Source organism: Clinocottus analis, unplaced genomic scaffold (assembly GCF_023055335.1).
Source record: "Clinocottus analis isolate CAN_PGR_092001 unplaced genomic scaffold, fCliAna1.0.p SCAF_9, whole genome shotgun sequence".
Classification (NCBI taxonomy): domain Eukaryota; kingdom Metazoa; phylum Chordata; class Actinopteri; order Perciformes; family Cottidae; genus Clinocottus; species Clinocottus analis.
Window position 1 is genome coordinate 16733905 of NW_027176251.1, and position 23562 is coordinate 16757466.

At 44.3% G+C, this 23562-nt stretch overlaps 1 protein-coding gene across 1 annotated transcript in view; it reads left to right on the plus strand.

The window, feature by feature from the left end:
- Positions 1–23562, plus strand: part of me1 (malic enzyme 1, NADP(+)-dependent, cytosolic) — a 72742-nt gene that overhangs the window by 12611 nt on the left and 36569 nt on the right. Inside the window, exons 2-3 of the mRNA XM_068569665.1 lie at positions 10961–11094; positions 13948–14097. Of these exons, the coding sequence (XP_068425766.1) occupies positions 10961–11094; positions 13948–14097 (284 nt within the window). The remainder of the gene's footprint in view (positions 1–10960; positions 11095–13947; positions 14098–23562) is intronic.

Below are 23562 nucleotides of genomic sequence, written 5' to 3' on the forward strand. Positions count from 1 at the left end.
CACAGACATCTCTGACGTCCACTGTCACATCGCCGCGCCAGACCTTTCAAACTGCTCCTCTCGTCATCTTCTTCTGAAGGTTGAGAGTCCGGATTTGCTTTTTTGACTGAAATATATTACAGCAAATGAAACCATTTCTGGAATTCACAAGCGTTTTTGTTGCTTTTGACTTCCAGTGGACATGTGCCAACCATGTGCCTGACGAATAATTGGATGCGCTTCCCCCGGCTCTGGTTTCAGAGGAATCCGGGATGAGTAAAAAAAGAAAGAAGCAAAGCCACAGAGATGATTAAACATGAGCAGAAATAAGAGCGGCCGGGTCTGTGAGCAGAGCACAGCCGCTGGATGGGGCTGCGTGTAGATCTAAAGCTGGCTGACAACACTTTGATGGAAATAGCAACCGGTATATTGACAGAGGAATTGGTGAGTGGGGTCAGGTCGCAGCTGCAGGGCTCAGGTTACTGTTCCGCTAAAGTAACCTCAGGAAATGACTTAACCTGCACTCACTCCAGGGGCTCCACAACCTGGCTGCTGCTGCACCGACAACATATGAATCTCTCTTTGGGAAGACGCTTCACGAGGCTGTTGTGGATGTACAATGACAGTATTGTAAAAAAGTCGGGTTCAACGATGTAAAAGTTGTTAAAGTCATACAGTTTGGATTCTTGTCTTTGGTACAATGAAAGACATTCTACAAATTATCTCATTCTCTCGACACATTTCTAGTATTTTTGTATATTTGAGAAGATGCTTTAAAAAGCTTTATGTATGTCTTGCGTACTATATACATTAATCTACATACTTGTTGGCTATCAGTAGTAATAGTAAAGATAATATTGTGGTTTACAATTTTGTAAGAAGTGGAAAAGATGCCGACAGAGAAACCAAAATATTCCCCTTCTATAGATTTATTACCTCCATGTGCTCATTAAATATTTATTTATTCATTTATTCAATTACTGCACTGTTTTATCATTACCGCTCTTCATCATCTCCTTCACCATCCCTCTGCATGGCATTGTGGTACAATAGCATATATGTCTATCTGGTATAATCGACGCTTAAGGATCAGTTGTGATATTTCATGTTTTTATTGTTGATTTATTTATTGACAAATGCCCGACTCACGCCTGAAATTAATTTATCTTACTAACAAGTATTGTCTGTGTTGATAAAACCGGATTTATCTCTCCATTATTGTTCTTCTAAACACACATCAATTAGACAAACCGTTGTAATGGATGAGATGTGTCGCTTTAAAATGTTTAAATAATTCAGTTGACGATGCATATAATACACATATAGTAAACAAGCCATTCTCATCCCATAAGCATGACATTTTGGTTGCGTCTCCATCCTCCACTCTACTGTGTGATGATGGAACGGCCATCACGTGGAGCCGTGTTGTGAATGCACTACACATTCACCGCCTGCTTTTAATGAGTGGCGAGCTCCAGGTCACATATCTGTGAGGCCACATATGAGCTGGATGACTGTCCCAGGATGGACGGCCGTCTTATGTTGCTTTACCGTTTCCACTTGATCGCTGATGCCTACAGAAGTCATACAGTGTAGGATGACCGCGCCGGCCATTCGGGACAATGAGTGCAGTGATGCCGTGAAGACCTACTTCCTCAAAATCAGGAAATGCATTCCGGTGCAGCGTGGGCCCAACATGTAGCTCCTTAAAAAAGAAAGAAAGATGGGGTTTCAGTTTCCCATGTAAACCTGCAGAATTTCCCTTTTCTGAAACCCAAGAACACCTTTGGACTTCATATGGATGGAGACCTTGATTGATTGGCACAGACACTGATCCCCAGACCTCATATTGTATGAGAGATGTCCCATCATCCAGAGCAAAAAAACAAAAAGAAAAAGTAGTGGGTAGACTGTAGTGTTAAAGGGCCCTCATGTTTAACAGTTGAAACATGAGGGCCAGTGTTTGCCGCTATTCAGTTCATGACTGATGTGTGTTTTGTGGATCAAATGCTCAGAGTGAGCATGAACACACACACACACACACACACACACACACACACACACACACACACACAGACACACGTGTGCAGGAGAATACTGGGATAAATGAATGCACTCATTTTGCAGCTCACTCCCTCTTTCTTCCCCTTTCATCGCTCCTCCAGCACACACTTACACTCACTCTGATGTAAAAAATAAATGTAAGAGTACTCACAAGAACACCTCGTATGTCACTAAAGTGGGTCTGTCACCGGCCTCCGCTGTGCGCTGGAAACCATTAGAGAGGTGAAATGCCTGCTTTTTAAAGGCCAACGCCGACATTTTTGGTTCGAAGCCGCCGATTACATAATCAGCTCCAGAGCAAGTTCATCAAGCAGCAAAGACATTTCTAAATGAATGGATTGCTCACTTATTTTTCATGATTCTTTTCACTGATTTCAACTTCAAGTTGACTTTGGTGTGAGATACTTAAACTTCCCTTCTACACGGGGCAGACCGGTGTGTGTGTGTTATTTTTTCTCGACCTATTTAAAGGTCCCTGAACAAGTTTGTTTTAACATCAACAGGAACACTGAATTATCAGTGTTTCAAATCAAATACCACGTCATTTCTTCCCTTTGGAAAACATTCGTTTGCTGATTGGATTGATGCTTATCCAGCTGGTCGTGATTGGTTGACGTTGGATACATACATAGACCAGCCCATATGCGATGGCTTTTGATTGGCTCAGCTTCATATCGCTACCCAGCGTGCTGGACGAGGATCAGACAAGTGTTCTGCTGTGTGAAAGTTGACACGGGTGACTGAAACAAGTGTGATTGGGTCCAAACATTTGTGCCTCGTGCAGCTTCAAATGACTCCTCAGCTTCCAGCTCAGACCTCGCCACAGCATCTGTCTCTCCACGTGGCAGCACTAGCGAGGAGCTGAGCGCGCTGGTGGTGACTGGTCTGCTGGTTTTGCTGTTATGTAACCAGCTTGGCCCAGAAGAGCTGATGGTCTTGTTCCGGACAGTCCGCTTGGTCACCCCACCAGCCAGGCGCTGGCGGCCCGTTCCGGTTTGTCTTTGACCTTTCATCGAGATAGTCCCCGCCTCTTTCTTTCCCGCTCTTTTCTTTTTCCTTTTTTTTTTTTTTTTAATCACTCCTCATTTTTGGATTCCATCCTCTAATCCCAGCTATGATAACTCGGGGAGGAATCTGTCATTCCTCTGGGCCGGGCCCTCTCTTTCCCCCCACCAGCTGTTTTCACAGCGTCTAGACACACATGCCGATAGTGATCAAACGAGAGGACGCCGCGGTGCGCTGAGGACAATGAGGACGTCGTGGAGTGTGGCTCTTCTCCTGCAGCAGGACGAAGTACACTCTCTGCTTGAGTGCGGAATCAGAGAGGCTTTGTGTGTGTATGTGTGTGCGTGTGTTACCTGTGTGCACGCTCTCTGCTGTGTCTGCATGCCAAAGCACAAGGCCGTGTGTGCTTATGAAGAACTGCTTAATTCTGCATCAACATCCCACTTTTTGCGCGACTTGTATACGTGTGTGCTTGCATGTACTGTATATACAGTATTTGTGTGTGTGTGTCTGTGTCTGTGTGTGTTTATAAACACTAGAGCCGGGGGAGGCATGTGACTCAGTCTTTCCTCCAGCTGTTGTGCCGGTGCGGGTCGCGAACTCATCAGGCGGCTTCGCTGCGATAGCAAGCTTTTAATTCAGCTTCTGCTGACACTCGACTTTCAGCGGTCTCCCGCCACGAGCTTTGAAGCTCTGAGCAGACGCTTACGTGGGCACGCCTGAACCCTCAGAGCACGAAACCTTTTTCTACTCGCGGGCCACGTCCAAAATCTCCATCTCGTTCCCCTCCTCTTGCAAAGATAACATTCTTTCCCCGCTGATTGCTTCCATCGATCAACTGAGATGTTGCTGCACACGTCCAACTGCAACAAACAGTGTTCAGCTGGAGTCCCGCAGCGGCATGCGGAGCACACGTGGCGATAATAGTGGGGTAGAGTCGATGGCGCTGATGGCGGCGCTTTATGGGAGCAACCTCTGCAGCGCTCCCGTTCCCTGTTTGGCCAGCTGCAGAGGGGTCGGAGGAGCTCTGACATCACCAGGCCAAGTGAATCCAGATACTCTGGTGTACGGCAGCGTGGGCGAGCTCAACCGCTGCGACGACTTTCTCACAGTCCTGTTGGATGAAAGTTTTTCCTTCAAAAAATCAACTTTTTCATTGGCAACCACAGAGGAGGCCCTACATTTAACTGCCACCACGAAGGTCACCATCCTCCAATGGGGACACGTTACAGAAAGTACCGTGTGCGTTCATTAAAGGGCTCCTTTCAGTTTGGGGATTTTGGTTTGTTTAACCTGCAGCTTTTGGCATGTCTTAGTGGCTTCATGTCAGTGATGTATGTCCTACCTTGCTTGTTCCTGCAGCTTTTCTGTGTCCTGAAGCTTTTCACAGACATCTGTGTCCTTAAAACACCCCGCAGTTCTTATCTTGGCTTTTCCACTATCTTGCCTGTAACTGAAAGTGATTGTCGCGGAGGTGTGAACTTCATCTCCATCGACTTGTGACCTCTCGGACTTTCGCCGAGGATATAAGCTTCCAAAGACCGAAGATTAAAACGACCCGTGCAGCGAATCAAATCGTTTCTTCAGAGATACTTTACCCAGAAGCTAATCCCACTGCACGAGCATGTGGGGAAGGTGTGCTTAGCGAAGCCGATGCTGGAGGATTCGAGCTGAGTAAAGACTTCCCGCCGTGTTTCTCAGAAGAGCTACACTGTAAAACTTACTTTATTTTGCTTTACTTGGACTCGACCCAAAAGTATGTTCCCGAAATTCAAAATGTTGTTGCAAGTGTTCACACCTTTTAAACTTCTTTATTGCTGTACACTGTGTCTGATGTGGTTCACCTGCTTCTACTGTAATGAGCCATTCACTTCCTCTTTGTTCTGTTTCAATACCGGCACATTGGGATGCCTCATAAATCGTGTCCACCTGACCTGAATCACTAAGTTGAACATTTGGGTGAAAAGCGCTGATGCGGCAGGAATAGGAGACGGGTAAATGAGGGCGAGCGGGGGTTAAGATGGCTATCGCTGCACATCACGTTCAGCAAGTGTTTTTTTCTTTCTTTTTGTACTGATAAACAAGGCACACAAGAAGGCCATCTCTTGTAGCGCTTCGGCTCTGCCTCTCTGTGAAAAGAGAAGCCCTCCCTCTCCTTCACACAGCGGTGAATAGAGAAGGGCTCTGTGGCCACACACGTCTCTGCCAGGCCAGATCGCGGTGCCAAACATTTGAGCCCTCTCCCCGCTAAAGGCCTGCGGGCTTTTGTCCCCGCGTCTGATCTGCCACTGAGGTCCAGAGGGACTCAATAGGAAAAAGCCTCCCTGTCGTGTTCGGCTCAGGTCTTTCTCAATAGGGGTTGTTTCTCCTGGAGCAGAGGGCATTTCCATTGAAGCTGCAGCTCAGCTAACACAGGCCGGGCGGGGGTGTATTTGGAGGTGGGAGTTGTGTGTCGCAGGGGAGAAGACTGTGAGCAGGAAGATCCCCTCCTCGTCTGTTATCTGGGAATCTCACAGGCTGAATCAATCACCGCTTTGTGTGGAATTACGTCATTTTCAAAGTTTTATCCAAAAAGCGGCGAGGCTTTTGAGGGTTTAAGATTAGGAGTTGTTTTTTTTCCCTCGTCAGCACATGGCCGTCTAAACCATACTATTTAGTCTCATGGAGTCACCGCTAGAGGAGGAGATGATTGCATTTTCCTCCACTGTGTAAAAACACATTTTAAGTAATACTCTGCGCTTTCCCACACGTTTGATATGATCTGCCATATTCCGAAAGGATCTTTCTAAAAATTCTCTAAATTGCATGGGAAATATTGCTGGAAGACATTGCATTGGCATATTACAAGGCTGCGGTGCAAAGTAGCTTCATACCGCTTTATGCATCAGGCCACTGTCGGTAATGTTGCAAATTAATGAATAGGTCGGCTTCTTGCTGGATTTCGGGGATTTCATTGGTGAGGAGGCAGAGATGTGAAATGTAACAAATGACTTTCATATGCTGAACGATTTGTAAGCAAGGCTTTGGATGAAGTCTAGTTTAGTTCCAAGTAACTCACCCAACACCGTTCCTGCGGCCTGTAACTTAATTGAAAACCTGTCACCCACCAGAGAGCATTTGATTATTGTCAAAAAAGTTAACTTTAAGTTGAATGTTCCTGCTCCCATGGCTCTGTACGTGCGTATTCATTCGACCGCTCTCCTCACCGCCTCCACGTGTGAACAAGGTCTTACATTCGAAGTGGCATCGGGTTCCTTTATGACTTTCTTTCCCCCACAGAAAGGGCAATCTGAGAAAACGCATTTCAGAGGAGAAAAGTGTGCGAGGAATGTTCCGCAGCGGCGTTGCTGTTGTGATAAGGAGCCGTCTCTTGTGGCTGAACGCCAACCAAGCGGCAGCATCACAGAATGTAACTCTCTCCAGATCAAGGAGAAGGCCCGCTGTAATGAAGGGAGTGGCGCTGCTGTTAGTCTGAGCTCTGCGCGGTTGTGGCGGATGGAAATGAAAAGGTTGAGGTGGCAAAAATCTCCAAACCTTTTGAACTCACATGGAAGCGAAGCGAGGCCTTTTTTTTAATCAGATTCAAAGAAAACTTGTGCTTTCATCTTCCTTGTTTGGGCATCTGGTGGACTAATTAGCTCTTTCCTCTGCGCTGAGCGTTTCGGGGTGGGCATGGCAGCAGTCCGGGGTTAAGGGGTGGTACTGGCCGGCGGGCAGATTACAGGTCCGGGTTGTTACCGCGGCTTCTGGAACACGGTGCTGCGGGCGTCACATGTGTTGGCACTAGGTGCGGGCACGTCAGATGTGGTCGGCGACATGTGGAAGCTCTCTCGGGTTTATCCTGCCCGGCCCAGTTTAGGGCTCCTGAGGGAGCCGTCCAACATCGAAAACCTGTATTCAGTCAAACAAACACAGGGCTGCTTTGTGTGTGTGTGTGTGTGTGTGTGTGTGTGTGTGTGTGTGTGTGTGTGTGTGTGTGTTTGCGTGTGCGCGTGCATTTCTGTTAGCGTTCAATTTTGGAGTGGTGGAGGGGGGGTTTGCTTGTCACCCCTCTTTGCTTTTTGTAAAAATGTAAACCAAAAAATACAGTCGAGGAAAATCTTGCCACTGTTTTCATGTTTGATGAATCTCCAAATGTTTCCGTGTTCGGCTCGTTCAAGTTCACTCTCGGCTCGGTTTGCAATTGCCGACCCGAGACCTGTAACCGAGCAGAGTGAGAGGTCACAGAGGGGCTGCACGGCCGTCGGACTAAATGTGAGGGTCACTTTCGACCAAACTGAAGGAGGAAAACAAATGCACTCGCTTCCGACATTGTTGGTGTGAAGCTGTCTTTACATTTCAACAGTTAGAGGAAAGCTCACTTCCTGCAGTGTAGTTTTCCCCTGGGTCTACGTGGAGACAAAGTCTGTCCCTGGTGCTTAAGACTGACGGACACGCCGAGAAGACCTTGAGACCGGAGAGATTGGCAGCTCTATTTACATGCCGAGGTCAAGGGTGCCGCGAAGCCAACAATCACGTCAAAAGCCGAAGAGATGTCAAAAGTGGCGTCAACCGTTCCCACGCTTTTCCAGGCCAAAGTCTGCCGACCGTGCAGCGCTAATCTTTCTTGCCGTGAAACCCCCGGGCCCCTGCTCTTTTCTCCCGCCGTCACCAGCTGACCCGACCAGGAGTCACTCGGGGGTTTCTCCCTCTGGACGGCCGAGCTGCCTGCTCCTTTTGTGGAGGATGTTAATTGGTCATTTCGGTCCTCGACTCTGTGGATGGTGTCTATTTCACATGTGACACTGGCAACCCTTTGATGGTCTGAGGGGGCGACGCCTCTTTATGAGGCCTAAAACGCTTCCATTGCTCTTTTCATCCTCGTTGGCTGGCCGTGACATACAAAATTCCATTGTATATGTTTTCTTCTTTGAGATCACGTGACAGAAAGTAAATTGATTGATGGATTGATCGAAAACACACAGCACCTGCAGTTTCTTGGGTGATTTGACTATATTGGTTATTTTTTTATTGTTTATATTTTAAATATAAACACGACAGGATCTTAACACACACCCTCAAAAGTGTCCATACAGGAAACCAGGACATATATGTTAAATATACTTTAATGTCCTTGTTTTTTTATGCTCAGCACCGACCTATACGTCCTAAAAAACGAAGGTATTGCAAATCCAAGAATAAACTAAATATTAACACACAAAAAAACAGAAGGGAGTTGCAGGATTGAGAGGAAAGCTGCTAGCTGTGAAACTACCGCGTGAGACAAAGAGAAGGAGAAAAACATGTTTCAGGACCGGCTGGCAGCTTGTGAAAGTGTTGTCAGTGTCAGTAAGTGAGAGTGAAAACAAATTTAAAACGTATAAAAGTTTTTAAAAAAAACCCCGCGTGTTGATTATGGAGCTCCATGTGTGCCTGTGTGTGTGTGTGTGTGTGTGTGTGTGTGTGTGTGTGTGTGTGTGTGTGTGTGTGTGTGTGAATCTGTAAGTAGTTTAATCTTCCGTGAGAGTGAGAAAGACACACAAAGAGAACGAGTCCAACAAAAAGAACGTTTCCCATCTAATGAAAGAGCAGCGTGAGGAATGAATCTCGTTTCGTAGCTTCGTATTAAGTTAAGTATTTTAGGACTCTTCTCTCCATGTGTCCCTCCCGGTCAGCTGTGGCAGAGCAGCAGAACAAGCAGAGCGGCGGTGCATCAGCGGCCAGCTGGCTCCCTGAAAACTAAAAAAAATCGTTTTTGATTATCGGGGAAGGTTGTAATTCCGGGCTGCGTCTGCCTATTTGAGGCCCGTTAAGTACAGACTGCGTCGGGCCTCGGCGAACGACAGACGGATCGGGACTCGTACTTTAGTGTCTGAAATAACTTTTCCACAGTCATGCTCACCGGATTTACTACTGTCAAGTAACTGACATTGTTCGTGGGGATTTATGTGTTCATGTTCTGTGTAAACTTGCAGACAGTAAGCAAACACAGAATCTGCTTCTTTAGATGCTGTGCCAAGTAAGGAAATTGCGTTTTTTGCGCATCATTACCCTCAAGAATCACTGTGATTACATCTTAAAAGCCACAGCTAGAAAGCGGCCTGCTTTTTTTGCTAACAAAATGTAAGGCTTATAAGATTTTGTAGTGCGCCATGTGGTCAGTGCTGATGGTTCGTCTGACGTCAAGAGCGCCAAACTCTATTTGAATGCCTTTTTATTCTGTTTCGTATGCTTTACTGCTTCCCTTCTGATCGAGCACTTTTATTTATTTTTTACAACCTGCGAACCTTTTTAACACAACCAGATACACAGAGAGTGCCGGTGGCTTGGAAACGCTGGAAATTGCGTTGGCCAACGGACCGGGCTTAGCATCCGTGGACTTGACCCAAATCCGAGAGGTTTACGGCGCAGCTTTGCTTCTGTCTCACCAGTCAGCAACAGTAGCTGGCGTGTTGAGGCTGAGGTTTCACCGGGTCGCTGCACTTTCATGGGCTGAGAGGAGATGGAAATGCCCACCATGCATCACTTGCAGAGAATAGTAGAGGATGCTGTTCCCAATTTAAATATGGACTCAATACTTGTTTTGGGTGATTCAGGGACAACTCTGCAGCTGAAGTACCTCAGTCTCACGCTGTCACCGCTTCCCGATGTCACATCAACATACAACATTGTCTCCTCTGCTTTAATAGCCTCAAAGGTCAGAGGTCAGAGTCTACAGGGTAACAGGCCTGACACTAAACGTGTGCATGTTTTACAATATTCCCACTCGGGGGTCAGGGGTGAGAGAGATGAAAGCCAGAGTAAAGGTCAAAGTGAAGCAGCTTATTGACATTGACCTCGTTGTGCGTGTTTTTGAGGATGTGCACTGGTGAAAGCGGACATCACACCAGAGTGCGAGCCGACGGCGGCCCCACGGTCGAGAGGAGGCCCCTCTGAGAGCAAACACCCCGGCCAAACAGAGGACAAGTTTGACGCGCCACCTCTCACATCACTCAGGAATGTTTGAACAGAAACGATTGGTGAATATTTTCCCTCAGAAGGCAATTGTTCAAAGGTTCAAACGGAGTTGTCAGAAGGGGGGAAATACCAAGAGTGCAACAAGAGCCTCCATGACGGCTCTGTGAGCAGGAAATGGAATATCTGTTAAATAAGAAATAATGGATAATTCAATTTATAAATGTCTTCTCGGTTACAATCAATTTAAACAATCTACTTCTTGGAACAAAGAATACAGTCTTTTACCGTGAAAAGTTTAGTTGTTTTTTTTTTACACTTTTACACGAGACAGTCCAGATCCAGGAGTCATCATTTATAGCTCATAGTTCAGAGCTCGTTTACAGCCATAAGTCCAGGATTTCACACAAAGGTCTAAATTTTGGACAGACATGATGCATCATCAGGGGTTGGTGGTGGCATGCGACCTCAAGGAGGTTATTCTTATTAATCCATGGGGGATTTTTGTTTGTAAAACAAAAGAGAAAAGAGATATCATGGAATATGCAAAAAACATCTTTGGGCTCAGCGTGGCAGCGAGCACTTTAAATGAATGGCTGACACCCTCATGGTGACGACGCGGCTCCAGGAAGTAACATCCCCCGGCCAAGAAATAGTCCCTGACAACCACTGAGAGATGAGACACGAGGTATTCATTTGTGAGCTATGCAGGTGCTGGAATAGAAAAGTAGTAACAATGGCGTAACAATCAATCTCGGCAAGAAAACAGCATTCTAATTTACTGGAATTTGTATCAGCAAACTCACATAACGCTAAGTAACCTCAGGTTGTAACATGACATCACCTTGCCGAGGCCACAAGCAGTGAAAGTATTACATGACAACTGAAAAAAAAGAGTTTGCCACTCCTCACAGTGACCCTTCGCTGTGCGTGTCGTAGTGGTCGGAGGGTAATGGTGGCGGTTTGCGTGTGTTCGCAGGGCATGGCTTTCTGCCTGGAGGAGCGTCTCCAGCTGGGGATCCACGGCCTGCTGCCTCCCTGCTTCATCAGCCAGGACGTCCAGGTGCAGCGGTTGCTCAAGAACTACGACATGAAGAGGGACGACCTGGACAGGTAAGGCCGACAGGAACCTCTACTCACTGCCGCGACGTATATCTTTTAACCCGAGTTCAGTTTCGATACATTCCTCAGAGGGATTCCCCCGTGCACGCCGGGAATCCCCACATCTGGAAGCCTTTAAAAAGATGAGAGGCAGATTAGCCGCCAGCCCTCAGAGATCTGCATCCATCTCTCAACACCGTATATCTTACTAAACAGATCTCCCTTGCCCCCCATTCCTCCCTGCACTCCCTCACGAGTGTTTTTCTAACCTCTACGGCGAACCGACTGCAAACCTCAGCTCGGTTTTGCACGCACCATTAGGCGCCTCCAAGTGCTGCGAGCATTAAGTAATGAATCTTACTAATGAATCCTGGGATCTTTGATCAAACAAAATCGGGCCTCCAACTGTCCGGTTCTGCTGTTTTGAATTATATGCAGAGTGCTGAATATTAAATGACCACTTATTCTCCGTCTGCTCAGCGCGCTATAAGTCATCCGTTCCATCAGCTGTCGCGCCCAATGTCAGCTTGGGAGACGGGATTTCGAGGGGTCAACAGTAACTACGCAGCGTTTTTTTTTTTACAAACCCCTCATTTTCCACCGTAGCAACATCACTGCGTCAACGTCTAGTCCTCATGAGCTTGCCCCTGCCGTTCCCATGCCCTATCAGTGTCGCCAACGATCCGTCTCGAGTGCACTTCAGCGTCGGGCTCTGGTTCTACGGATTAAAAGCTATTTGCCTGCCATTGCTCCAGCCTGCTGTGTTTACTTACAGTCTGCTCTCCCACGCTGAATCCTTCTTTGGTACTGACTGCTGAACGACATTATTTATTTCCTACAACCATAAATATCTAGAATGTGTATTTTTTTCTCAGTGGGATTTGTAGCGCTTTCAAATTGTTGTGACACACTACGACAAAGCGAAGAGCCCGGAAAGCACAGGCGTTTATGGTCCGAGAAGATGGAGGGACTCAAGTGCCTGCTGTGACCGTCGTCAGCACAGGAAATGGATAATCAAAGGCTTTGCCAGCCCAAACAGCGCAGCATGTAAACTGCTGGAAACCTTGTATCTAGTAAAGTTGTTCAAAAGCAGGAACAAGCTTAAAGAAAATGAGCCACTGGTGCTGAAATAGATTAAGATAGACATAGATGTCCTGGCTGCTCCAGTGGGTTGACTTTAAAGGAAACACTGTGCTCAGTAAGTCAGCGCGGATCCTGCTTTGTAAAGCAGTGTGTACTGTAAATATTCCTGTTTCCTGGGTGCAGGCAGTGCTCACGCCTTATAAGGTGAAGAATGGGGAAAGAAATCTTCCTTAATGGTCTGCCAGCATAAAATCAAACAATAGCACACAGCAGTAATATGTCACAGTTTGATCTGGGAATCTAATTATAGTTTTGTTTGCTGAGTCAGAGCAGCTGATCGCAAGTGACTGACGGTTGTGATCAACCAAACTGCTGAAACTGCGCCGTAGTGTAATCTTCTGGCGTCTGTGTATAGTTCATGTTAGCCATCTTTGTGTTTACTGTGCCACTAAAGAGGTGTATGGCTCGTGTACTTTTTTTGACAATCCAGCAAACTATCAGAAACCATGGTAACTTATATGTGATGGAGAAGCCCTCTGAGCAGCTCGACTGAGGACAAACTGGACGCTACAGTGACTCACTATTGCCCCTAGAGGTACAAGTGGTATTACAAGACAGAACAGGCCGGGGCTAGCTGGTTAGCACGCTCATTTCAGTAGATATCTACACAATACAGACGCCTTTGACGTAACGTCAACACTGTAACCTCTTCACTTTCTGTTGATAGTTTCAGTTCATTTTGACTTAATTTGACTACTTTAATACTTTTACTTACTCCCTAGTATATTGTATATCCAGAAGAGTTAGATTTTAATATTTATTTATCATTTTGGTCCATATTTGATCTAAGTGGAACTCAAAGTATTGACATTAGACAAGTAAAAATAGCAAATTCTTAGATTTGAGAAGCTGTTTGGCATTTTTACTTTAGCCCAGGGGTTTGACGTGCAGTTGAAAGTTGTGAAAAAAGCTGGTTACAGGATTAAAAATATGACTTTAATGTAAAAAAAAAAAATACCAAAAAAACATTTTCAAACAGTTCAGAACGGGAACACACAGACTGTACTTGAGTCCAGTACAAATAACCCCTCTATGGCTGAACGTGTTACTCCATACTGCAAGGCATACGGAAACCCTTCATGTGGTAAATTGCCCGTGGCGGAAGCTAATTCAGTTCATCAATATGAAAACAGTGCTGCTCAAGTGCAACTGTCACCACCGTGAATTGTGCAGCTGCTGCTCCCTAACCTATAGCAGGGTTGCTATGTGCATGCGTTTTATCCCCTCAACAAGAGGCACCTTGTGCTCCTGGCTTTATGGAAACCTCTCTGATTAGGAGGAGAGCCCTTTCTGGCGCGCTCCGCTTAATTTGGGTAATATGCAAACCCTTAGTTCCCGGGCAATCGACAGAACAAAGAGCTTGTGTAGGCTGTATCTGAAGGGCTGATTTCTATTCTGTGTATTTTTCCAGTCATTTCAGTTCTCTGTCCTTTTTTTTCTCGCTTTGTCATAACCTCACTGCTTTTGGCTTCGGCTGGGTTTATACATACCAAACAATATCCATACAGGCATACTGTCATACTAGTAGGTTTTAACCTTTGCCTCTCTCAAGTCTCTGACAAAGTGTTTCCTTGCAGTTTCCTCGATCCGGCCTGGCACACCTCACACAAACACACAGATATTACCATCTGACTTTAATAAACCGCTGCACAGTTCCAGCAGGTATGAGTCCTCAAGATGTTAAAGATTAACATGCCGTGTTTTCCTCCCTGTCAATCCCAGATATGTCTTTCTGATGGGGCTCCAGGACCGCAACGAGAAACTGTTCTACCGGCTGCTAATGTCAGACATCGAGAGGTTCATGCCCATCATTTACACCCCAACTGTGGGCCTGGCCTGCCAGCAATACGGCCTGATATTTAGAAGTCCGAGGTAAGACACACTCACAGCATTGACATAACAATAAGTATTTCCAAAATGCAGTCCAAAATACAAACGGCTGTGAACAGTCAGAGGGCCAAAAGGATACTGGTGATAGTGTTTTTCCCTCTCTGTTTTCCCAACCTGGTCAATCTTCAAGTTTTTAATTTTATGTCATTGCATTGTTTTTGTTGTGGAACTTAGGAACAGCCATCATGGTCCTTTTCTGCTGGCCGTGTGGTTTCAATGTCTCACTGCTTCTGGCTTTTGCACCAATCACAGCCCACTTGTTCATATCTAAATGTTTGGAGATGAAGAAATGCAAACGGATATGAGTTGAGGACGGCAGAAACTGAGCCTCCGTTACCGTCTGCTGCAGGGAACTGCATAATATTTTAGGTGTCCAGTTATGGCTGCACGCTCGAGGACCTCTCGTGGTTGCGGTGACTCACACTTTCTCTAAACACCTTTTATTGGCTTTTATTACCCCTTACTCACCACTCTTAACCGGCCGGTAGGGGGGGGGTGGCCATTTCTGGGTTGCGTTCATTCAATCACACAATACAGCAGTGGTAGTGGCAGACACTGCTGACGAAACTCTGCAAAAAGTAATGTTAATTGGGTTTACTAATGTTTTCGTCCCAAAGCTGTTGAGACAGAAAGTCGTGTTTTGAGTCTGAAAAACGTCCACATGATCTACTTTTTAATGGCCCGTGGATCTGATAGCGACCATCTCTTTACCCAAACATCTCTGCTTCCCCCGTCAAAGACTGTAAATGCATTTAGTTAGACTTGGTCATCTCAACCAACCTGCTAAATAACTAATACATCAGACAGCAGATTTGGTTATTTAATGAACATGTTGACATGCAACCAGGCAGGAACTCTAGAAACTTCATGATGCAATTTTTTGCCAGAGGCTCTATTAAATTGGCCAACTTAAAAGCCTGTAGGTTTACAAGCATATCTGCTAAAGCTACAGGAAATTGTGAAATAATTTGATGTATTGCAATGACACCAGAAGCTCAAGGACTCTTGAAGCATGTGTAAGTTATGTTGCAATTGGTTTATGAATTTTTCAAATCTGAACCACATTTTGAGGTTGCGGTAGACCTTTCAGCTGGAGTTTGGTCAGACAGCCGACCGCTGTAAGCTTTAGAAATCAGTTTGGGGTTCACCTTGAGTGGATCTGGCTCTGCTCCTAGGAGACAGGCGTTCATTGGTTTCCTCTCCTCTTCTACTGTAAACACACACACTCAAATACACACACACATACACACACACACACCTTCCTGCTAGTATCTGTTTTCCTTCAAATAGGTTCATCAGGTCCAAGTCTACATGACAGCAACACTCTCGAAGCAGCTACTAATCGATCTTTAGTTGATGCGGCTTTCATTCTCTGTGCTGCGTTCAAGGCTGCATTCTGTTTCACTTGACCCTGCCTCCCTGCATTTAACCTTATATCCAGGTGGTTTCAAGTGTTGGGTTTGTTTTTACACTAATACTACCAATAGGAGAAAGACCACCCTTGTCAACTGACGGTGACATGCTCTCACTCTCACTTACTGCTGTTTGCTTTAATCCTTGACTCTTTAACTCGTTTAACCCCTCTTGGGCCCCAGACATTTTTCTCAAAAATTTGCATACCTATACTAAATACAGAATCTCCTCAACCACAAGGACTATTTGAATCATTTCAAAAGGTATAATATACAGAAAACACTTGTGAAGCTAGTTAAGAGGTTCATATAGCAGTATATGTGTTACTGGTTTATTGGTTAATAATAGAACACCGGAAATACAAAAAAAATGTTTCTACTATAAAATCTTACGTGTTAACAGTATCTCTGCAAAGTTTGACTTTGATTATGTGATTAAAAGGATTTATATATGCCGACAATCCCCACAGCAACTTGTAGTGGTTAGATATTGTTTGTGGCATTTCACTAAAACTGATGAATATTGTAGGAAACGTTAACAAACAAGCTACATTTTGACAATTGAGCATGATTTAACGTGATAAAACTATACAAAAAAACCCACCGGTATCGACTTAAAATGGAATCAGAAATATATCAGTCCCAGTATTTTCTGTAAACACTTTATTCTATAATGGCTTCATTCATTTCACCACCACAAATGCTTTTGATCAATTGTGAAACTCCACTTTTCTTCATTTTGTCCAAGCATTTTTATGACAAATGCCGACCACGGCTGCATTATAATAACCCAAATTATCCCATGCATATACAGCTTTGTTTTCCACTGATCTCCCATCCCTGCAAAACTATGTGGAAAATATTCAGAGTATGCGTTCCTTCCTCTCACACTGAGCTGACTGGGGGAATCATTTCATAGACTCGCTCAAAGTCACAGCACAGTGGGCCAGGACCTGCTGCCAGAGGCCCAGGGGTTGGAAGTTGAGCCTCTAGGAAACGTGCACCAGGGGGTCACTTAGCGGAATACACCGAGGACACAGCCGACCGTGTTTGACAGATGTCGCTATTTAAGCCAGGTCGTTTCTCTCGGCCAGGTCGTTTCTCTCTTGTTCCCATGTCTGTGAGACATGGGAACAAGCTGAGACTGTGATACATATGAGTCTGCATTTATTGCATCTGGGAGGATTTTACAGATGCAGGTCGATGGTCAACAGAGGATGAAGTTTACCAACTTTGGGGATCCCCTGACTATTCTTCTAGCGCCACCATGAGTTAAAAAAAAAAGAAAGAAAATACCCCAATAACTATTGAATGTCTTCTGCTGAAATCTGCTACACATATCCATGGTGCCCGGGCGATTAATCCAAGCAACATGAGTGATCCTCTGACTTTTCATCTCGGGGATGAATATAATATCTCAGCACCAACTTGATGGATTCGCTAAACATTGTGTACAGACATTAATGGTTCAATATGATGAAATGTTAACTTTGTTGAACTGAAAACACACTGTAAAAATGTGGACAAATCCCAGACAACACTGTGGAAGCGACCTGTCAATCATAAAGTAGCCACGCCCTAAAGCATACCCCGCTTTATGACCTATTTTACACTCAATGGGACCATGATTTACTAAATGAACATCATGCTGTATTAAAAAAAGACTTCAAAGTAGAGATCAAGATCAGAAACTCACGTTTACAATGTCATTTTTTAAACTCGTTGCTGAGTGATCTCGACGTAGCAGATCTGGTCTTCCTGCTAAGTGTGTCTGACTGTGAAATATTATTCAGTTTCTATCTAAGCCCAATGGGAATTTTAGTCTCCAGTATCCTCTAGTTATGACTGTAATGGATTACTGATGCCACTGTGTGTGTGTGTGTGTGTGTGTGTGTGTGTGTGTGTGTGTGTGTCTTCCAGTCAGACCACCAGAGCAGCAGATTAGGTCTCTACTTACTGGCTCTCAGGTATAAAGAGTTTCTGTGTGGAAGCAGCAGCGTCTCCTTGTCTTGCCTGACTTTACCAGCTAATCTGCTTCATGAAGACTAAACACTCCGACACCAGGCTCTGTACTGGAGGCCAAAGGTCAGGCCCCATTAAGTTTCAAAACACGGTTGATTCATTGATCTTTCGCCGGGGCAGAGGCAGGAAGCAGAGCTGTAAAAAGGAACACATTCACATCATCAGGAGATTAGCGGACATGCTTACTTTTATTGGTTTGTAAGCTCATGAGCGGACGCAGTGTTTAGCAGAGAAAGTTGGTCTGTCTTCATCACACAAAGTTTGTTTCTGTTTTCGCCATAAATGTGGGTTGTGTACTTTGTTTGACAGCTGAAAGTGTCAGTTGTGATAAATGATAATGTTTTGTAGCGGGAAAATGATCCCAAGTATTGCACGAGCGTAGTTAGGTGTCCTTCAATCACGTCCAGTGTCCCTGTGCCCTCTGTGGTGCACTGCTACCGAGAGTCTAAATAAACTTTTAATAGGCGCTTTTAAAGTAACACTTCACTTGTTCAAGGAGCTCTCGAGGTAAGTGACACAAACCAATCCATCATACTGATGGAGATGGATGATCATCAGTAGCCCATTAGTGGAGTCTTGGTTTAGGGTCAAGGGTCAGCGACTCCACAACAGCTGCCTGTCAGGAGCAGGAAAGTAAGTGTTAGAGATAATTTCATGGAAAGCCCAGATGCTCTCTTTATCTTCTGCCTTTTTCCCGTATTTAGGCCAGAGGTATTCCTGCTTGTAAATCTAAAGATGACATATATACATCTATTTGATAAATACTGCTAATTCCATTTTGTAAAGGATCTGAAACTAAAAATGTATGGGTTTCGCTAACAATGAAAAGAAATATACATTGTATTAGATACAAATGAGTACAATATAGCCAGCTCCTTTAAAATGTAATATTCGTTAGCATTCCCAGAATAGCCGCCATGTTTTCGTTTCAGTCAGCTGATTGGAACTCCTGCAAAGTGAAACCCGTGGCCCTAAAAAAGAGCATAGCCTAAGGACTGGCTGAGGAAAAGAGACCAAATTGTTTTTAATATCAACATGTAGCCTCATGATTAGTATGTGTGGTATATGTATCAGGCTGTAATGTATCCGTGTAAGGGTAATAACTTATGAAAGAATTGAAGTGCTTTTTCATTCATTATCCACTCGATAAAAGATTTACTGTAATCTAACTTGAGTGCAGGCATGATTAGGACTTTAATTAAAATGAGGGTGAGCTGCAGGAGGTTATAATAGCCTAATGAAAGGCATCATCCGAAGCTGCCTCGGCCACCTCTCAAGTGGCACATGCAGGATGATGAAGTGTTCCAGCCTTGCAGATTAGGGGCTTCGGAGCTGTGATTTCACCCCATTCAGGCCCACACACGGCGTTACGCTGCCAGTGTGTGAGATAAACTATTTTCTTTAGATTGATGAGAGTCCAGGGCAAGTAGGAAATAGCCTTGACTGCTGAATCATGAATAAGCACATGATTATTGAATGGATAAGAAAAAACTACTTATTCCACGTAAACCCAGAGAGAATTTGTTTTCTGATAATGACTGATTGCATGTCTTTTGCTGATGTATTTGTTTTACCGCATTTTTGCTCTTTGGTAGACCATAAGAGACGCTCAGAATAGTCTGTTGAAGTAGGGAGGAGAGAAATGGTTTGGAATTACACTGACCTCATGAGGAACGTGGCAAACATTTGGAATTAATTTCACTCTAGACTTTGAGGACCATGTTCAACAAAATAGAGCTCATGTCCGAAGACGTTTTAGAGCCAGTGAAAGCAAAGAAACTTAAGGGCCCTGTACAGTTTAACTGTAGTTTTCCTGCAGTATCCCTTGGAATAATCAGCTAAAATCCACAGCAGTTTACAGTGTAAACACAGAAAGTAATCAACCTAAATAAATGTTTTAAATAACTACACAAATAAGACTACCTAAATTGTCTGTGACCTGTAGTGCTGGTCACCCTCACTAATTCAAAATGCCAGAACTCTCCATGACTTAGAGTGGTGTAGCATGGCCGAGCAAAGTGGTTGGGTTTGGCACCTGTGGATAAAATACTTTTTTTCCCATTGTGTCTCTCAAAAACAATCATCAAATCATGGGAAACATTTGTGTAGGTTTTGGTTGGGTTGACTGCAGTCAGCCTACGTAAAAGCCTACCTTGCAGTCTCACTTTGGAGATGTTTGGCCTCAGTTTGGATCCAGCCCAGGGCCTGTTTAAAGGTCAGGTCCCAGCTTCATTGACTGACTTATAACCAAGAACACACATCTCATCGTGCATCTCAGCTTGATGAAAAAGAACCAAACAATTATTCAGCGGGAAGAAGTTTATGTCTAAATTCAGCTTGTCGGTTAGATAATTAACTGGTAACTGGAGCACATTAAGCATTAAAGCATGTAAACATACCTGCATTGTTACTTTGGTCTCTTTGGGTGATGGTGTGGTCCTCACTGTTGTATAACACAGCCAATAAAACAGTCTGCACATTGCACTGTCAGCTACAGGGTTTGGGAGAGTCTTGACAGGATGCTACAACAGGTAAGGCAAGGGTCACATGACCAACAAGATTTTGAAGGCTCGAACTCTACATGTTGCCCATCGCTATAGTCCTCGCCATTTTGTTTTTTTCGCCCACCTTGGCTAATTGCAATCAAAAGTGATTTGAGAGGTCGGAGGAAAGTAAAATGAAACGCTGAATAAGACATCTTTGAGCGACCAAACATTCATAAAAAAGAAAACACACTGTCGAAGGGTTAAAGTTGTAAGACAAAAACACAGATTTAGACTCCATGACCTGACAAGACTGTGGTAGCCACATGTCAATCACCCGGTAGCCACGCCCCTAACACATAGCCTGCTTTGTCATCTATTTTACTCTCAATTAGACAATAATTTACAAAATGAACATCATGTTATATTAAAGAAGAATTAAAACCAGCAATTGAGACCATAAACTCATGTTTACAATGTTTGCTAAGGTCATGAATCAAGAAAGAAGTAGTGTCATTTTCTCATAGACTTCTATACGATCACACTTCTGCAGACCAGAAGAGTCTCCCCTTTATAGCCAGTAGAAAGAATGCAAGTTCAAGGCACTTAAGCATCAACTTCACTTTTTTAGGTTGCTGCCTGACTGTAACACAGATATCGCAATGTGAGCCTATTGAAATAATCATAAATTGTAATAACCAGATACTTGGTGTACTAAGGTTATGTTTAAGGTGTAATGTCATATTTCGAAAGGAGGTTGCCTGGCCACAAATGTGTTTCCCATATTATAATGGCTTTTACATTTCGAAATGGTTGCAGTTGGTGAGTTGCGTTTCCTTGCCTTGAAGGTCATAGAGGTCAGTAAAGAGACTCAGACTGTGAACTGTCAATTAAATACATGCCTTGATACAAAAAAGAACATTTCCAATAATTGCCCAAGAATCATTTTCTAATTTGAGTTTGGCTTCTCTGGAGCTGCTAATGGTATATTAATATAAGACTCCTTCCCTGACTAAGAGTAAAATTATAGAGCACAGCTTTGTTTGGCTGCTATCCCCACACCATCTCCACCCTTCACATTTTCATGCGCAGTAGTAATATTTCATCAGCCCACACTGGAAATAACGACTTGCAGAAGCTTATCTGATACTCTGAGTGCATCACACTCAGCCTGGTTCGTACTTTTAAAGTTCAACTCTTCGGTGTCTGTGCAGTGTGCAGGGGATGATCTATCCAACATATTTCACACAAGTTGGCATCAAACTAAGAGCCTCTCTCATACCTTTAAGTGGGAATTTAGAATAAGTGAGCGAAACAAGTGTAGAATGACAAAAGGGTTGAGTACATAAGGAGTTGGTGCAACATTTGCCAAAACCAACTCCTACAGTAATAACCTGAACTACAGGGCTTCATCTCACTGTGTTCAGAAACTGTGGCAGAACTATAAAACCTAGAAGTGAGAGAGGTTAGTGAGTTAAATGCAATACCTTATGGGATAGCCATATGTTCGAAAACATTGGCCACTTCCACCACTTAGTACGTACATGCACTGTGAGTTTTAACGATGTTATCGTTCCTTCACAACTGTTACTGCAGGGACCCTTTAAATCCTCAAAGAGAAGTTCAAATTGAAATAAAAACTAGATCATGTCTTTATCACACCTGTCAAGGCTGACATGTGTGCATATTGCTCGGGTGCCAAAGCACATGTTGGCTGTGGCTGGTCATGAGCTTGTGTAGGAAGGTTTCCAGCTCCTCAGCAGAGTCTCTTCATGTTGCTGGCCTCGTTCCTGCAGCCAGAAGGGTACGCACGACGTAATGCAACGCATCTGTGTGTGTGTGTGTGTGTGACGCCTGGATGTATGTGGGGTGAACGGAGAGTCACACATGCTGTCAGAGGTGGGATCCTGAACATGTGTGGACGGATTTGTGGCCACGATCTGAATATTGCCGGCAATGTCATTGTCGTTTCAATTATTGACGTGTTTCCCAGGAGCCCCAGCTGCACGCGGGTACGCGGTGTGAGGAGAAAAGTGGTGCAACTGAACGGCTTCCCGACAACAGCAGATCCAATAGTGGGAAAAAAAACATAAAAAAACAGAGAGGTATTCCCTTACACTCAAGAGTTGAAAGAGTTATACACATACAACCCTCGAGCATCACGCATGGAAAAATGTCTCATTAGTTTCTATCAAGCTTTGTTTCGCCCTGGATTGAGTGGAAAGTTCGAAAACCAAAATTTCCCCGAGTCACAGTCCAACCTTCTTGGCACTTTCGATCTACAATCTCTGGCTTTCCGTTCCGAGTCGGGTGTAAAGCTCACATTATGGCCGATTGGAATGATGCACAAATGACAAAAAATGCAACACCAGCCCCATCAGATCCAAACTGCTGCCACAATTTAACAGTCTGATGGAGCTCAGCGTTGGCCTGAAGCTTGAGGATTAGTGGAGATGAGGGAGTTTGACAGTTTGTTGTTGCTGAGCACAACCAACAGATGATTTACTACTGTACATTGTCAATTTTTCCAGGTGTGGCATTTCAACTCCGATACAATTTTGGCCTTTGGCCGTGCAGGAAGACTTCACACATTACATCAACTTCTGGAGTGCCATGTCCTTGTAATGCGGTGGTAAATTACGGTATAGGTGAACTGTAACCACCAGTTTGTGACCATCATAAAGCAAGCAATGAAATACTACAGGTTAAAATCATGTCTATCCTGATTTATTGCTTTTTGCTTTTGCATTTTTGTATTGTATACACTATCTTCACATCATGAAAAATCCACTAAGGTGGTCTTCCTGTCCACCAGATCGCCGGCCAGAGAAAAGATTGCAACATTTCCCGAACCTGCTTTCAAATGAATAAGATTTTCCCAAAGTCACACAAAAATAATCATGTCAATCATCACTCATGACCCACTAGAAGTGTATGGTGGTGGCTAAATCTAAGGAGACCCACTTTGTTGTGTTTGGGAAATTGCTGGGCGTCAATCACTATAAAAACTTAGCAATGAGTTGCCAGATTGAAAGCACCAACCAAGTGGAAGCTACAAAAAAGATGGACACAGTGCAACTGCAGAGTGGCTTTTTTCCTGTTCTTGCACACTTTATGCTAAGCTAAGCTAATTGCCTCCTGTCCCCAGCGCAACACAGACACTTCATAAGTAAATAAATTATTCTTTTAAACATCACAACAAAGGTTGTTCATGGAGGACTTGTTGTCTTTCTGAGAAATTCAAAGGGAATTTTAAGAAAACCATTAAACATTTGTATGGAGGCATGATGGTTTCCAATCTTAGCCGAGCAGACCGATGAAACTTTTGTCTTGAACTGGGTCAGCTTATGTGTACATGGGACACTCCTCTCTGACTAAAAGAGCCAAGTCAACAGATCAGACATTAATCATAGACCAACAGCACCACTTTTATATCTGCACTTAGATAAGAACATACTTCTGGGAATGGTATGAGGCCTACAGTATCTGACACTAATATCTCCTAACGGCTCTGCTTCTTGTTAGTCAGT